This window comes from Pituophis catenifer, unplaced genomic scaffold (genome assembly GCF_029215685.1).
Source record: "Pituophis catenifer annectens isolate HBS135680 unplaced genomic scaffold, rPitCat1.0.hap2 SCAF_10, whole genome shotgun sequence".
NCBI classification, from domain to species: Eukaryota; Metazoa; Chordata; class Lepidosauria; order Squamata; family Colubridae; genus Pituophis; species Pituophis catenifer.
The window spans coordinates 30,254,554-30,272,308 of NW_027256890.1; the positions used below are offsets into that span (position 1 = coordinate 30,254,554).

General features: G+C 46.3%; 2 protein-coding genes across 2 annotated transcripts in view; one reads left to right on the forward strand and one right to left on the reverse strand.

Moving 5' to 3' along the window:
* COPA (COPI coat complex subunit alpha) overlaps positions 1 to 2,978 on the forward strand; it is a 62,058-nt gene extending 59,080 nt beyond the window's left edge. Inside the window, exons 32-33 of the mRNA XM_070951304.1 lie at positions 460 to 654; positions 2,453 to 2,978. Of these exons, the coding sequence (XP_070807405.1) occupies positions 460 to 654; positions 2,453 to 2,512 (255 nt within the window). The 3' untranslated portion in view covers positions 2,513 to 2,978. The remainder of the gene's footprint in view (positions 1 to 459; positions 655 to 2,452) is intronic.
* TMEM179B (transmembrane protein 179B) lies at positions 2,967 to 17,502 on the reverse strand. The gene is made up of 5 exons (XM_070951305.1): positions 17,396 to 17,502; positions 14,839 to 15,023; positions 14,626 to 14,760; positions 6,497 to 6,575; positions 2,967 to 3,933 (listed from the first exon to the last, which is right to left on the reverse strand). Exons 1-5 carry the CDS (start codon positions 17,492 to 17,494, stop codon positions 3,784 to 3,786), a joined length of 648 nt encoding a protein of 215 aa, XP_070807406.1. The 5' UTR covers positions 17,495 to 17,502; the 3' UTR covers positions 2,967 to 3,783.
* Positions 17,503 to 17,755: the final 253 nt, after the last annotated feature.

The window sequence follows — 17,755 nt, forward strand, 5'->3', positions numbered from 1 at the left end:
TGACTGACTGACAGACAGACATAAGGGAGGGAAAGAAAGAATGAAAAAGAAAGAAAAAAGGAAGGATGGAAGGAAAGAGAAAGAAACAGAAAAAAAGTTGGAGGGAGGGAAGGAAAGAAAGAAAGAAAGAAAGAAAGAACGAACGAACGAAAGAAAGAAAGAAAGAAAGAAAGAAAGAAAGAAAGAAAGAAAGAAAGAAAAGAAAGAAAGAAAAAAAGAAAGAAAAAGATTCTCTTTAAAAAGGGCTCTTCCAAGCAAAGTGTTCCAGTGTTCCAGGTACCCTTCTCAGTCACCCCATCCCAAAAGGAGAATCCTGTCAATCCTGTGCAGCACCCCTTGCTGGTGGGAGCCCCACTGGGTAGCGAATGAGGGTGGGTAGTGGAGGAACGCAGAGCAGCCGCCGTTTCAGGGCCCCCTTTTCACCTCCCACCCTCTGACTTATGCTCCCGGCTCCTCCAGACCCGGAAGATCCTCTCGGCCTGCGAGAAGAATCCCAGCGACGCTCACCAGCTCAACTACGACATGCACAATCCTTTTGACATCTGTGCTGCCTCCTTCCGGCCCATCTACCGGGGCAAACCGGTGGAGAAGTGCCCGCTCAGCGGGGCCTGCTATTCGCCCGAGTTCCGTGGCCAGATCTGCAGAGTCACAACTGTAAGTTGTTTGCTTTTTCTATCATCTCTTTGGACACATCCCTCGGGGCGGGGCTTCTCAGCCTTGGTGCCTTTCAGGCCTCTGGACTTCAACTCCCAGAATTCCCCATCCAGCATGATTTATGATCCACAGAACTCCTCAATCAGCATGATTTATATATCTCTGTAAGCTGTCCGGAGTCACTGACTTGGCTGTTCTGATCCGGATCCTAAATACGACAAACCCTCTGAAGTGAACTCAAAGATTCCTTTATTAGGAGCTCCAGCAGCCCAGGCAAAAAGTTTCTCTCTCACCGCAGGCTAACAACTCTCTCCAGCAGGGAGAGGAATAGTTGTCTGCCCCATCTATTCCTCTCCGCCTCCTGCCTTTTATCCCCAGAGCTAGGGTGGGGCTTCGCTAGCAGCGGTGGCTCTTCCGTCCCAAGGACCAGCCCATAGATTTCCACTGCTCTCCTCTCCTCTGCCTTCTGTGCATCCACACATCAGGCACTGGACCCAGCTGTTCTTCCTCTTCCTCATCAGCCACCTCCAGACCTGGGGACTGTTGACTCTCCATCTGAGGGCTGACGGATTGGCCAGGCTCAGCCTCTGCCTCTCTCTCTCTCTCTGCCAGCTCCATTCCCTCCTCCCCCTCAGAGGTCTCAGGTTGCCCTGATGCTGACCCTGACTCCCACGCCTCCTCCTCCTACTCTGAGTTGGCTGCTGGAGGGGCCTGCAGGCAACAACAACGGACATGTAAATTTTGTTAAATAAACTAACTCCCAGAATTCTCCAGCCACCATGCTTAGGACATTTATAAGTCTTAAAGTCGCCAAGGTTGAGAGCCAGCCAGCCAGCCCTGCCTTAAAAATGAGAACCCTTGCACTTAAAGCATCTTCTGCCTTACTACCAGCTTGCAAGTCATCGATTGTGGCCTATATTACAAACCAGAAGGGAAAGTATTGTAACACCTTCCACTGGATGGTCTAAATGGCCTCTGAGTAATTCTCTCACCTCTTCTCGTGACTTGAACATGCAGGCAAAATCTGATCTTTTGAAAAAAAATTGCCAGCTTCCCTTCCTGTAATAATCTTTGGAGGATAAAGCATATGAAGGGCCTGGCTAGTCTAGTGAAGAGAAGGACCAGGGGAGACATGAGAGCATCTTCCAATTTGAGGGGCTGCCACAGAGAGGAGGGGGTCAAGGTATTCTCCAAAGCACCGGAAGGCCAGATAAGGAATAATGGATGGAAGCTGATCAAGGAGAGATTCAACCTGGAAATAAGGAGAAATTTCCTGACAGAATAATCAACCCACGGAACAGAAGTTGCCTTCGGAAGTTGTGGGAGCTTCATCCCCGGAGGCTTTCAAGAAGAAATTGGAATGCCCATTTGTCAAAAATGGTGTAGGATCTCCTGATTGGATGGCGGGTTGGACTAGATGACCTACAAGGTCCCTTCCTTGTAGGTCATCTACTGTTTGAGTCCTTCGCTCTACCCACCTAGGGTAGAGTTTAGCAGGTGGGGACTCTTAACTAAACCCCTATTTTGGTATCACCAGAGATTTAACTTCAGAGACACACAATTGTGTTAATCCACAATTGGCAGCCCTCTCCATCGCACCAAGCTAAAACCAACGCATGATGTAGGCTGGTGGGTGAACTACATCAATAGCATCCATATTGTAGGGAGGTTACCCCTAACAAGATTTACCCTCAACGTTACATGCCTTCAGGGTTCAGAGAAGAAGGTTGCGAAATCTGTAAAGGGAGAATTTAAAAAAAAATTGGGGGACCACTAACAATGCCTCCTTTGGTTGCAGGTGACGGAAATCGGCAAAGATGTCATTGGCTTGAGGATTAGCCCTCTGCAGTTCCGCTGAGGTTGACCCAGTCTTGCAGCCCCCCCCCCCTCGTTTCCATCTTGGGCGGTTGTCCAGTGCCCCCCCCCCCCCCCCGAATGTTCGCTTTTTCTATCATCTCCTGTAGCATTTCAGATGGGACCCGGTACCTTCTGGGAGATCGAGATATTGAGCCTGTTCCACCATTTTCCAGTTATAACATCTTCTCAATCTTGACAACTTGAAGATGTGTCAACTTCGATAGTCCACACATCTTCAAGTTGAGAAACATTGATTTAGATGCCTGTTGGGCTTAAAGCTGGAAGAAACTCCCCAGGAATGGTTTTAGGAAGAGACAGAAAATTTGGGGGTGTCTTGTTTCGTATGCTGAACGGGCCCCAAACCCCACTGCTTCTTCCATCTTTTGTTATTTTCCTCTCCTCCCACACCCACCCTGCTTCTTTTTACGTTCTCAGACTCAATAAAGACAAACTAGTTAAGGAAAAAAGAGTGTATTTGTTTGCTTCAGAGCGGTTCCATCTGCGTGAAAAAGCTGCACAGATTTGGACAAAACTGGAAGAAAAGACCCAAGTTTTTCCCAATTGACCCACCACCACCCCCTTCTTCCTCCCCCCCCCCCCGGGGTAACATGGACCATTCCTTCAGGGTTTGGCCCCAGGGTTCCTCCAGAAGCCGAGGATGAGGGGATTTTCCTGCAGTTCTTCTCCACACCAAACAACCAGGTGGGGTAGCGTAGCCAGAAGAGAAAGTCTCCATGTCACTAGTGAATGTCCATGATGGGAGAGTGGAGATTTTTAGCGGAGGAGTGGTCTAAATTCAACACCGTCACCTTGTTGGTGTTCCCCTTGTGGAGGTGGACAACATCAGAAGAAGCAGGCTTGATGGCATTTGTGGTCTCAAGGCACAAAAACCAACTGTTGGCTGTGTGTTTGCCAATAAAGTGGTGTATCACATTCATCACAGTTAGCCTTAAATTGCAAGATTGTCCTTCCCATGTAGCTCTCGTCTGTTGTGAACTTGTGTGTGTGGGAACCCTCTATTCCGTAGTGACCTTCACGAGAACTTAACTGGGTTGGGCGTGGGAATGGGGAAAGCTACAGGACAGGGAATTCCAGAAGTGCTCCAGTTGCGACCTTTCCGGACATCATTCTGGGTAACCTAAGAGAGAGGAGAGCTTTAAACGGTCCAGTCTCTTGTCAAAGCAAGTTAGATGGTGCCCTCCTGCTACCTGGGTAGAAGGTGGCAGACTGTCCGAACAGAGGGAGCCCTCATGGTGCCTCCTTCCCTCGTCCTCACTGAGACTGGTCACCAAAGGCGGGCACTGTCTTGTCAGTCTGGGGGTTTTCCACCTCGAGGGACTGGTAGGGGGCTTTGCGGATGCATTCCACGAAGAGCAGGAAGGACATCAAGAACCAGAAGAGGAAGTTCACCCAAGCAGTTGCCTGAAGGCAGGGAAAAGAGAAGAGTTGGTGGTGGGAACGGAAAGGAGGAGAAGATCGGAGGAGACCTTGGAGGTCCACCACTCCAACCGAAGGCCTCTGGTTCATTTAGCTCCCCTGAAAGTGGGTGAGTCCTGGTGGATCTGCTCCATCCCAGGTCTCAGGCTTTGGATGGCTTCCTAAAATGAGAAGGATGTTCTAGAGTGGGATCGCCAACCTTGACAACTTTAAGACTTGTGGACTTCAACTCCCAGAGTTCCTCAGCCAGCAAAGCTTTAAGACTTGTGGACTTGTTCCTGGGTGAGAAAAGTTGGCTGAGGAACTCTGGGAGTTGAAGTCCAAAAGTCTTAAAGTTGCCAAAGTTGGAGACCCCTGTTCTAGAGAGGAAGGTTGGATCCCAGTTGTGGAGGGACCCTTATTCAGACACAGGAATACTGGCTAGGCAATACAGATAGTCCTCGATTTATGACCACAATTGAACCTAAAATTTCTGTTGAAATTGTGAGATTGTTGTTAAGTGAGTTTTGCCCCATTTTACAACTTTTCTTGACACAGTTGTTAAGTGAATCACTGCAAGTGTTGTGTTAGTAACATGGTTGTTAAGTGAATGGGGCTTCCCCACTGATTTTGCTCGTCAGGCGGTCGCAAAAGGGAGATCACGTGACCCCCGAGACACTAACTGTCATAAATAGGAGGTTCCACACATCTGAATTTTGATCACATTAACCGTTGGGATTGCAATGGTGGTTGTGTGTCAAAGAATGGTCATTTTTTTTCAGTGCCGTTGTAACTTTGAACGGTCACTAAAAGAATGGTTGTAAGTTGAAGACTGCCTATAGTACTCAAGACAACAATGATCGCAATTCTATATGAGGGCTCAGGATGAAGATGGATGGACGGATTGATTTATATGCAGCCCATCTCATGTCAAGTGAGCGGGCAGCTTACAAACATTAAAAAGCAAAGGGTACAAAATATTAAAATATCAAATAAACAATTGAATCTAGAGGCGGAGCTCTCGCCTCACAATCAGGAGGCTGTGAGTTCAATCCTAGGTAGAGGCAGATATTTCTCTCTGGGCACACTGAGATGAGAATAGATCTGCTGAACAAAACTCCGCATTGGTGACAGGAAGGGCATCTGCCAGTTAACATTCTGCTAGCTCCATTCAGTTGCCCAGATTCTACCCCGCAAGGGATGATGATGAATTGAAATAAATTTCAAAAACAATAGTTAATTTTCAATATACCACCACCATTTAGCCCAAAATTCCTGTTGCTAAGTGAGACAGCGGTTCTGAGTTCTGCCTCTTTTTCCAACTTTTTTTTTTGCCACCGTTGTTAAGTGAATCACTGCAGTTGTTTATTTAGTAGCATGGTTGTTAAGTGAATCTGGCTTCCCCATTGACTTTCCTTGGGCAAAGGTCACAAAAGGGGGATCACGTGACCCCCCGGGTGCTGCAACCGTCATAAGTACATGCCAGTTGCCAAGCGTCCGAATTTTGATCAGGTGGCCACGGGGAAGCCATCTTTTAAGCCTTCTAGAGCAGTGGTCACCAACTGGTGGTCCACAGAAAAATTATTTGCATTTTTTTATATTGCACTAAATCAGGGGTCCTGAAACTACGGCCCCTGGACGGGATACGTGCAATGAACGTTTGTGTTGCTGCAGAGAGTCTCTCCTTTCGGGATCTTTTTGTGTGGGTCGGAGGGGGGCAGAAATTCCGACTCAGGGTCTGCTTCGGCCTCCTGGTGTGGGGCTTTGGGCGAAGGCTGGAGGGAAGTGCCACTGGTGGGGAAGAAACTGGAGGGCCTTGTTCCAGTGGGACTGCCTCATGGCCTGGAACCGACTGACCATCTCAGCCCACTGAGCCTCCAAGTACCTGGCCTTGCACTCCCGCAGGTCTTCCCTCTGCTTGGAAAGCCTATGCTCCTAGTCCTCAGTGAGGTGCTTCTGCTGAGCCTCCTTCTCGGTCAGATGCAATTTGAACTGAGCAGCTGTTTTGCCAACTCTTTCTCGTGGTGGCTGCTTAGCTCCAACATCTGCTTCCTGTTGTGGCCCTAAGGAGCCCGGGCAGGCAGGCAAGGAGAGGCTGGGAGGGGAGGGGCGAGTAGAGACTGGCAAAGTACCCTTCGATGTGAGTGACATATAATTGGCCACGCCCACTCAGTCACATGACCACCTAGCCACGCCCACCCAGCCGGTCAACAGGCAGATCATATTAGTGATCCGTTGGATTTAAAATTATGAATTTAGTGGTCCCTGAGGTCCGAAAGGTTGGTGACCCTTATTCTAGAGGGCATGAAAACCCGCCTATTCCCCACACAGTGGGCTGAGGATGGGGGTCCCCGGCATGGGTGGTCTGGCACATGGTGGGCACGATCTGATTGGTTTTATATTCTTTTTGTTATAGTTGTGAGCTGCCTGGGATTACGGGGCAAGACAGGCAGCCTTTTAAGTTTTGAAAAAAATAAGGCATTTTGGATGTTCAGGTGAGGCCTTTGTGTTCTCCTGCACGGAGGAAGCAAGGACGGGTGCAAGGGGATGAATTAAGAAATCTGCTTACCTGGGCAGCGTAGAGGTTGTTGTAGAACTTTCCAGGATGATAAGGCTTGACCCAGGGGCGTTGCTGAGCCTCTTGGCAGCTGGACAGAAGGAAATAAGGGGTTTACAATGTACTCTTTCTGGACTACAGGTAAGAACAGGCCTTTGAGGTTGAACGACTACTCCTGCTCCAACTCTTCAATGCACCCGAGGGAAGGCAAGACAAGAAGTAATGAGTAGAAGATTATTAAAGAGAGAAGCAACCTGGAACTAAGGAGAAACTTCCTGACAGTGAGGACAATTAACCAGTGGAATGTGTTGACTTCAGAAGTTGTGGGGGATCCATCACTGGAGGTCTGTAGAGATTCTCAAGTCATCTACTCATCTACTCAGGTGACCCTGAGGACACAGATAAACCTCCAAGTGCTTCAACGACCCTCTAAAAGGATGCAAACAACCAGCTGTCTGCAAGGAATATAAACCCTAACCCAGGGGTCTGTAATCTTAAACACTGAAAAGAGCCATTTGGACCCATTTCCCACAGAGAAGAAAACACCGGGAGCCACAAAAACCCTTCCCGTGCCTGACTATTTCTTGAGCGGCCACAAAACTAGCATATGTAGTTGAATTAAACGTTCCGTTTTCTTCTGAAATTTTTATTTTCTTGGATTTATCCATGGCTGGCCTACCGGGGGTTGAAAAGCTCAATAAATTGTGTGCCGGTGGGTGTCATATACTGGTGGTTGTGACGCATATTGAGTGACGGAGCTGCAGCAGAGGAGTGAAAGAGCCACATGTGGCTCCAGAGCTGCCCTAACCCTTCCATTCCACACCAGCCAGCCAGAGCTGAAGAAGCTTCTTGGATGAGAAGAGAAACGTCTTCAAAAGAAAAAAACAAGGAAGTCCAGTTGCCTCCTGAAAAAGCACCTTTGGGATAACCATCACTGGAGGTTTTTAAGAAGAGACTGGACTTCCGGTGGCTCCGCAGACGACGAGGACGGTCTCCATAGACCGCCAGCCACCCGATCTGTAAAAACCGCCCTGACAGCGCTAAACAGCTGTCCGGCGGTTTGAAAAAACTCTCCTTCGGGCAAAGAAGGAGAGGAGAGTCGGAGGGGGTGGGTAGAGCTCCCCGAAAGTCGCTGGATTAATTCCAGGGACTCAGAGGGTGAGAGCTCCCCAGTTTACCCCTCCCATTGCTCCGGATCGCTGGTGCCTCTGTTTTTCAGAGCAAGACGTCTGCGTCCAATTCTGCCGGCAAACAGTGAGTTTTAATGATTTCTAACAAGGCAGACAGAGCGGAAGCAAGAGTGCAAGCTTTTTAAGAGAAACAGAACTTAACTCCGTGAATACATTGTTGCAAACGGAGCTCTCTTGAGCTGGAGGCTGGAGAGGAAGTCTTTGTTATGGGCGGAAGGGAAAGGGAAAGTTAAAGGGAAACTGCTTGTTAAGAGCCCTCTGCCTGAAGAGAAAACTGCTGGGGATTGAGTATAGCTTGAAGAGAGGATTGTTTATTTTGGAAAAACTTTGCAATATACTTTGTGAGACTGTTTATAAGATTTTGTGGCTTTGAAAGGAAAACTTTTTTTAAAATAAAATGGCTGCTAAACAACTAAAGCCACCAACTTCTAAAGGGGGAGGAGGTTCCCCTGTAGTGACTCAAAAACAACAACTTCCGGCTGATACACAGTCACAAGACCTTAAAGAATTTATAATGGGTGCCCTGAATAGTCAGACAGAAATGATGAAAGAATTTTCAGAGGAGTTAAAGAAACTTACAAGTGTGGTGGAGGAAAAACATGATGAAATAAGGGATGACATTGTTTATGCAGTTTCAGGATTGGCTACTCACATGTTAAAGATTGAGGAGAGAGTGCGGGAAATTGATGATGCCAACTTGGAGATTGCAACTAAACTAGGAGAGGTTATGATACAGACAGAGAAAGTGGATGATGAGATGGTCATGTTACAATACAGATCAATGGAATTTGCCCTGAGGCTGAGAGGTTTGAAAGAAAAGAGTGGTGAAAATTTAAAAGATGTTTGCTCCAATGCTTTAGCAGAGCTGATCTCAGAAAGGCCAGAAGATGTGGCAATTCAAATGGACAAAATTTACAGGGTTAATTCCTGGCTGGCAAAACAAAAGCAGCTACCAAGAGATGTGGTGATTTATTTTACAACAAGGAGACTTAGAAATGACATTTTGCAAGCGTCCTACAGAAATAAGATTAAAGTGGAGGGACAAGAGTTGGTGGTCCTGAAAGAGCTTCCTCCTAAAATGCTAAGAGACAGAAAGCAGTTTGGCTTTTTGGTGAATGAACTAAGAAACCAACAACTCCAGTACAGATGGGATGTCCCATTTGGGATAATAGTGACATGCGCTGGGCAAAGGTATCGCTTAAACACAGTTGGAAAGGCAAAAGATTTTTATGCCAATGTTTTAAAGGCTGGAAGGCCACCCTCACCAGGGGGTGCTAGAAAGCAATTGGAAATCACTCAACAAGAGAAAGATGGAGGGCAACCACAAACTTATGCTCAAGCACTAGTTGGAGGAGCTATTCTGGAAGAAGATCCATTACTGAGTGGGGGTCCACCACCAACCCTTGAGTCATTAACGATGATACAGCTGCCAAAAGATCAACGATTGACAAGAGCTACCTATAAACAACATCTGGCACAACAGCCTCAAGATCCAACTCAACAAGCCCAAAAAACACAAGCAGTGGGAGGAGCTAGGCCGAAGTCCAAAATGGCGGAGGAGGTTCAGCTGATGCTCTCAAAGCTTGGAACGCCCAGAGATGGCAAATGAATTTTTATCCTGGAATGTTAACGGTTTAAATTCTCCACAAAAAAGAAAGAAAATATTTCACTATTTGAAGCAATTTCAGAACGATGTCATTTGTTTGCAAGAAACGCATATTAAATCTTCAGATCAAAAGTATTTGATAAATTCGAAATTAGGTACACATTTTGTGGCATCGGCACCAGAAAAGAAAAATGGCTTAGTTATATATGTTAAAAGAGGCTTAGTGGCCAATTTAATTGAGGCTGACACTCAAGGCAGATATATTGCAATTGAATTAATAACACAGAGTGGGAAGCTGCTTGTAATTGGAGTATATGCACCTAATCAACAACAAGATAAATTTTACAAACTTTTACATACCAAAATATTACAATGGGACTATAGATCTTTACTTTTAATGGGTGATTGGAATGGGGTATTAAATACCCAGAAAGATAAAAAAAGTCTTTCCAAGATCTCCATGCGTGCCAAATTGCCTAAATCTTTTTTTGCTATTTTGGAAGATTTGGAGCTCAGAGATATTTGGAGAGAAAGGAACGTATTGGAGAGTGATTTTACTTTTTTTTCAGATAGGCACCAATCTTTTTCTAGGATTGATTTTATATTAACTACAAATGATCTTTTTTCTAGGGTGAAGAGTACGAAGATATGTCCAAGAACTTTAACTGATCATAGCCCGGTTTGGGTGGAACTAGAGCAGGAGAGAGGGGAAAGGAGGTCTTGGAGGTTAAATGAGAATTTATTTAGATATGAAGAGAATTTGTGTGAGCTTAAAAAACAAATGAAAGAATTTTTTATTAATAATATGAATAAAGGAACTTCGATGGAGATGGTATGGGACGCGTGCAAGGCATATATGAGAGGAACATTAATTTTTTTGAATAATAAATATAGATTAAAACAACAAAATAGACGGAAAGAGATTGAGGAGGAAATTAAAAAGAAAGAACAATTGCTTATAATTAACCCGGGAGATAAAAAGGCAAAAGATATGATTAATATTTTAAGAGAGCAATTTAATATGTTAATGGCTGGGCAAGTAGCAACCAGCATACAATATGCCAGACATAATACATTCTGTAATGCTAATAAACCTGGGAGATGGTTGGCTTACACGTTGAGGAAAAAACAGAAATCACGTCTTATAGATAAGATAGAATTTAGAGGTAAAGAGATTTATCAACAGAATTTAATAAAAAAGGCTTTTTTGGAGTTTTATACAAAATTATATGCTAAAGATGCAATTCAAGATGCTGATATTGATAGATATTTAAAGATGGAGATTCCTGAATTAACGTTGGAACAGAGAGAGAGATTGAATCAGCCAATAACTTCTGAGGAAATTGTTGGGGCAATTAATCAATTAAAAATAGGTAAGGCTCCGGGAACAGATGGTCTAACAGCTGTTTACTATAAACATTTACAATCTGAAATGTTAGAACCACTAAAAATTTTATTTAATAAAATACAAGCAGGAGGAGGACCTTCCTGGAAAACAGCCTTTGTTTCATTAATTCCAAAGGAGGACCAAAATTCCATTAAACCGGAGAATTTCAGGCCAATTTCACTGCTGAATACTGATTATAAGATTTTTGCTAAAATATTAGCTAATAGATTAATGCCAGTTATGCAACAAATAATTCACAATGATCAATCAGGGTTTATAAAAGGGAGACAAATGAGATATAATGTTAGACAAATTGTAAACTTACTGGAATATCTGGAAAAAAATAATCAAGTCCCTGCAGCGTTTATATTTTTGGATGCAGAGAAGGCATTTGATCGTTTGAACTGGCAATTTTTGTTCAAAATAATAGAGAAAATGCACTTTGGGGAATATTTTACACAATCAATTAGAGCGATATACCAGCAGCAAACAGCACAAATCATAGTTAATGGAGGTTTAACAGAGGCTTTTAAAATTGAGAAAGGAACAAGGCAGGGGTGTCCTCTGTCCCCACTATTATTTATTTTGACTTTGGAGGTACTATTGAATAAGATACGTGATTCAGAAAAATTGAAGGGTATTGTAATTAGACAACAAGATTATAGATTAAGAGCCTTTGCAGATGACTTGGTTATTACTTTATCTCAACCTATAGAGTCGGCTCCATATATATTGGATATAATTGATCAATATGGGAAAGTATCAGGATTTAAAGTTAATTCACATAAGACAAAGATGATAGTTAAAAATATGACTATACTTGAAAGAGACAAACTAGCAAGATTAACAGATTTTGAAATAGTTAAAAAGGTTAAATATCTAGGGGTATACATAGCAGCTTCAAATACAAAGTTATACAAAAACAATTATGAGGTACTTTGGCAGAAGGTACAGAAGGATATGGAAAATTGGAAAAAATTACAGTTGTCTTTATTGGGAAGAATTGCAGCAATTAAAATGAATGTTTTACCTAGATTTTTATTTCTGTTCCAAATGATACCTGTGCTTAAGAAAGATGAAAATTTGAGAGAATGGCAGAAAGGTGTTAATACTTTTATTTGGGCTGGGAAAAAACCCAGAATAAAGATGAAAATTATACAAGATACACGTGAAAGAGGGGGTCTTAAAATGCCTAATTTAAGATTATATTATGAAGCAGCGGTTTTATCACAAATCAGTGATTGGTTTAACTTAACTGAGGGGAGAATTTTGAATTTAGAAGGTTATGATTTGTTATATGGATGGCATGCCTATTTGTTATATGATAAAAAAGTGGATAAAGTATTCAAGGTTCATATATTAAGAAATGCTTTGTTAAGGGTTTGGAAAAAATATCAATATAAGTTAAATTATAAGATACCTTTATGGGCAAATCCTAGACATGCAATAGAAAATATAAGTATAGAACAAAAACAGGAGGTGATTACCTATAAAGAGCTTCTTATTATGGAAAGGGGGGTAATGTATTTGAAATCTTTAGATACACTGAGAGAAGATGGTATAATTTATACATGGTTTCAGTATGGTCAACTTCAAGCTAGATGGAAGGAAGATCAAAAAACTGGCTTTGTGCAAAAGGAGGAGAACTTGGTAAAACAAATTAGAGATCAAAAACAAATGCATATTAAAAGGTTGTATAATGCTTTATTGGAAATAGATTCTGAGACGGAATTGGTTAAAGACTGTATGATTAAATGGGCACAAAATTTTCAAGAGCCAGTAATGATGGAAACTTGGGAAAAGATTTGGATTAGAAATGTGAAATTTACACAGGCACAAAATTTAAGAGAAAACTTTTATAAAATGTTTTACAGATGGCATTTAGATCCTAAAAAAGTATCATGTATGTATCCTAATGTGCAAGCTAAATGTTGGAGATGTGACTGTGATGATGCAACTTATTATCATATATGGTGGACTTGTAGAAAAATCAAAGCATTTTGGATAAAGATTTGGTGGGTGATGCAGAATATTCTTAAAAAGAGACTGAAATTTACTCCACAGTTGTTTTTACTGGGTATAACTACGGACTGTACAGTTACAGAGACTAAATTGATTTTGAACTTGATAACAGCAGCAAGATTGTTGGTAGCACAATACTGGAAGAAGGACTTTTTGCCTACTATTGATGATTGGATATTGAAAGTAACTAATTTAGCTGAAATGGCTAAAATTTCAGCATATCTGAAGGATCACACACAAGAAAGGTACATACAGGACTGGAGAAGATGGATTGATTATATACAAAATAAGTATCAGACCAAAAAATACCAAATAGCTTATGAATGATCTTTTTTATTTGTATAAGCGTTATATAAGTGATATTAGAAGTATTATGTTTAAGAAATAGGATTTTACATATGGGGGGTTAAGAAATTTTCTTATAGGGGTGTTAGTTTAATGATTGGTTATGCAATTTAGATTATTGTTAAGATTAATAGAAATACCTTGTGTTCTGCTCTGGGAAGTCGGGGAGGGGGAGGGGGGGTTGGGGGGGGTTGTGGGGAAAATTTGTTTGTTTTAAAACTTTTTCAATAAAAAAAAAAAAAAAGAAGAGACTGGACAACCGTTTGTCTGAGATGGGATAAGGCCGGGGTGTCAAACTCGAGGCCTGCGGGCCAGTTCCATCCCACGGGTTGCTTAGATCTGGCCCATGGGGCCGGCCTGGAAATATCAAAGGACTGGCCCTCGGTGCCTTCCAGGAGCTGCAGTGGGAACAGCTGCCGGCCAGAGAGTGGCTCTGGGAGCAGGAGCCTGCAGCCTCAGCAGGCCAGTGGCTGCCGGCAGAAAGGTCCTGGCGCCTTAGTGATGGCCTATCTAGTCAACAACAACCAGGTGAGGAAGCACCAATACACTCTTGGTGGGTGGGCGGGCTGGACTTTGGGGCGTGGAAAGTGGGCGTGTGTTGGGCTGCTGGTGGCCCTTTGCCTCCCCTGGCTTCTCTCCCTTCCCTCTCCCAGGTGCAATGACCTTTGCTCCTTTGAACAAGCCTTTCTTTGCCTTTTCCCGGGCAAAGGTTGGAGATGCATATAAGCAGGCGCCTCTTCTCTTTGGGGCGAGGGGAGGAGTGGCTGGGAGGGGAGGGGAGGGGCGATCAGTGGTGGGATTCAGCCAAACTGCACAAAAAGGTAGCTACTGGTTCTAGTGAACCGGCTGAATCCCACCCTTGCATCTGGAGAAGTTGTCAGTTCATTTATGCTCTGCTTCTATACAAAAGAGTTGAGCCCCATAGCAGCTGGGGACTCTACGTGTCTTTAGCTCTACATTATGGAACTGAGACTATTTGTGCCAGGAAGTAAATCTCCCTTTGTCTGGAATAGCTGTTGTGAATGCAAAGGTTGGTGCCGCAGGGACAGAGACGGGGAAATGGCGAGCTCCGCTGAGCCCTGCCAAATCCCCTCTGCTAAGCTGCCGCCGATAGATCTGCGGACCTCCCCTGTCTTGTAGGGACAGGGGGACAAGAAGGAACGCCTTGGGCGGCCGAGAGGAACGGGCAGGTTCCTCGGGGCCGGAGGCTTCTCCTTCACGCCGGCGGCAGCGGAACAGCAGCCATGGCGGCTGCCCTGAAACCGCGGCAACCAACTCTGTTATTCTATTACGACTAGTAGTACTACCGTACTACTACTGCACTATTTGATGACAATCACTGCATCCTCACAACACAGGTAACCAGGTCAGCTAAAGGCCTACCAGGACCATTTCCACCACAGGCAAAGCTCCGTTAGCTTTCTTTGCGGTTCAGCAGGCGGGGCAAATAATCCGACCTGTTTGCTTGCTTAATGGTCCTATGTGAAGCCAGGAAAAGGGTTTGTTCCCTAATCAGGTAAACATGTTGTGCGAATGCAGCCCAAAGAAATCCTCGCTTTTCGCTCAGCCCCTCCTTTGCCTGGGTCCTTACCTTGCTGCCGCTTTGGATTTCTGAATGGAGCCACAGAAGAAATCCATGCCAACGCGGAGAATGCAGGCGGAGACGAGAAGGAAGAAGAGGAGGGTGGCTGAGACCACCAAGGAGGTCCTGATCCAGGTGTGGACCCTGCAGGAGAGCAGGAGAAGCAGCGTCAGGACCCAGGATGCCGCCCTGCCCCCCTCCCCGTCCCAGCCCCTCACTCACAAGTGCCCATCACCGAAGCACAAGCTGTAGAGGCCGCGGAGCAGAGAGACCAGGTTGAAGATGGCCGTCAGCCCAGAGATGGCGGAAATGAAGTAGCAGAGCGAGGGAGGGCTGGAACTCAGGAGGATCAGCGTCCCGTTGTAGTCCACTGAACCGTACAGAATGCACTTGCCGCCAAAGCCCCCCTGAGAAAGAAAGAGGGGGCAGAAGAGGGGTGACAGGTCTGCTGGCCGAAAAAAGGGAGTCCTGGTGTTGACCCCCCCGTCCCAGTAGAGGGTGGGCATCCACAACCCAACACCCGGTTGAAGGCTGCAATGGAGAATGGCTGGAGGTGGTTGCTCCATCCATTCTTTTTCTATTTTTGTTTTTCTTTTATCCTGCCTTTGTTATTTGTATTAATAACTCAAAGCAGCGAGCATATCCATCACACCTTCCTCCTCCAATTTTCCCCACCACAACAACCCTGTGAGGTGGACGGAGAGGGAGAGCTGGCCAGTCACCCAGCTGGCTTTCATGCCCAAGGTGGGATTAGAACTCACAGCCGCCTGGTGATAGGCCCAAAGTCACCCAGCCGGCTTTCATGCCTAAGGTGGTACTAGAACTCACTATCTCAGAGCAGAGCTGGCTGGGGAATTCTGGGAGTTGAAGTCCTCATGTCTTAAAGTCGCCAAGGTTGGAGACCCCTGCTCTAGGCAAAACAAATCCTATGTTTTCAACTCCCCACCCACCTCCGAAGGCCCTTAATAAAGGTAACATTATGCAGGTAGTCCTCGAGTTAGAACAGTTCACTTAGTGACCATTCAAAGTGAACAACGGGGTTGAAAAAAGTGACCGTTTTTCTCACTTAGAACCTTTGTAGCAGCCACACATGATCATGTGATTAAAATTTGGGCGCTTGGCCACTGGTTCATATTTATGACAGTTTCAATGTCATGTGATCCCCTATCGTGACCGTCTGATGAGCAAAGTCAGTGGGGAAGCCACTTTGCAGCCGTGTGACTAACTTATCCACTGCAGTGATTCACTTAACAACGGTGGCAAGAATGGTCGTAAAATGGGGCAAAAACTCACTTAAGAAATATTTCACTCAAGATCAGAAATGCTGGATTCAATTGTGGATGTAAGTCAAGGGCTGTCTGTACTTTCCCCAGACCTGAACCCAGAGCCCCTGCCTGTCTTCCCCTGTGCCTTAGCAGGGGTCTCCAACCTTGGCAACTTTATGACTTGTGGACTTCAACTCCCAGAATTCCTCAGCCAGCATGCACTGGCTGAGGGATTCTGGGAGTTGAAGTCCACAAATCATAAAGTTGCCAAGGTTGGAGACCCCTGCCTTAGAGCATGGCACAGCCTGTGGGCTAGGCCAGAGCCCCCCAACCTTTGGGGGAAAAGAGGGGATGGTTTTGTGGGAGGGGCAGGCAGGTGTGCGTGGACACGCCTGTGCCATCACAGCAACACTCACGTGAGTGGGGCCCTGCGCATGTCCAGCTGAGCACGCCCTGGCCAGCCATTCACACAGCCTGGTGGTGATTAGGCCATGGCCTGGTAATGGGGTGGGGCCCCCAGGTTGGGGACCCCTGGGCTAGACCTCCCTGGCCAGCTGGCTGAAATAAATCCCCCCCTTGAGGGGGCTTCTGCATTTCTCCCCTCCAGGGAGGCTCTGAGCCACACCTGGGGTCTCTCCAGCCTCGAGGGTACCTGGCTGGGAGGGGAAGGAGGTCTGGGGGGGAGGAACAGGTAGGATCACCCAAACCTTGGTAAATAAAGAGCCTTGGTGGCGCAGTAGACTAAAGTGCTGTTAAGTAATACCAGCTGCCAGCAATTATTGCAAGTTCAAATCTCACCACGCTCAAGGTTGACTCAGCCTTCCATCCTTCTGAGGTAGGTAAAATGAGGACCCGGATTGTGGGGGCAATAAACTGACTTTGTATAAAAAAGAACACTGCTTTTGGGGGGGGGGCGAAAGCCCTACTAAGCAGGTATATACAAAAGTATGAAGGCTATTGCTTAACGCATTGTAAGCCGCCCTGAGTTTCCGGAGAAGGGTGGCATATAAATCGAACCAACAAATAAATAAATAAACCTTATGACCACAAAGGAGTCCACAATTTCCACTGCTAAGTGAGACAGCTGCTCAGCCCATTTTGCTCCCTTTTCCAACCTTTCTGGCCACAGTCAGTCGTTAAGTGAAGCACCGCAGTTCTTAAATGATCACACAGTTGTTAAGGGAGTCTGGCTTCCCCATTGACTTTGCTTGGCGAAAGAGGGCAAAAAGGGAACACGGGACCCAGCCCGCAGGGAGCCTGGAGAGATGCCGCGACCGTCGTAAGTGTGAAACATGGTCCCAGTCCCTCCCCCCCCCCCCCCCGGGCCCTTGTAACTTGGAGCGGGGGCTAAAGGAAGGGCGACCCGGCGGGGCGGTTGGCGAGGAAGAAGAGCGCGAGAGGCTCCTTCCCGGGACGCCCCCGCAGCCCGACAGACGGGAGGCGGACGGGGCGGGGTGGCAGCGGGGGCCTGCTTGCTTCCCACCCTCCCCTCCCCACCCGGGACGGCGGCTGACCTGGGCGAGGCCGAGGGCGGCGGCGCAGCCGAGGGCGGCGAGCAGGGCGGCGGCGTTGAGCGCCACCTCCAGCAGCAGCCAGCCGGACGGGCGCGCCATCTTCGCGCTGGGACCGGAGCCAGGCAGCGCCCCGCCCGCCTTCCGCGTCAGCAGCGCCCCGGCCGCTCGGAGCTCAGCTGCCCCTGCAGCGCCCTGGCGGCGGCTTTTGTCCCACGGCTGGGATCCGCTGCGCGCGGCCAAGGTCCCGGGTTTAGGGGAACCCCGACTTCCGCGGGTACAAAGGCCGCCGGCTGGACAAAGGATGGCTTGGCCATTGGCCCCGGGAAATCAGGAGGGATTTTTCTGACCGTCAGAACCGTC

Bases quoted from the DNA above. Each gene is read 5' to 3' on its own strand.
- TMEM179B (XM_070951305.1), bottom strand. From the start codon at position 17,494: ATGGCGCGCCCGTCCGGCTGGCTGCTGCTGGAGGTGGCGCTCAACGCC. The intron at 6,576-14,625 runs GTAAGGACCCAG...CCTTCTGTCCAG, and splicing joins AAATCCAAAGCGGCAGCAAG to CTGCCAAGAGGCTCAGCAAC. The intron at 3,934-6,496 runs GTAAGCAGATTT...CCCTGCCTTCAG, and splicing joins ACAACCTCTACGCTGCCCAG to GCAACTGCTTGGGTGAACTT.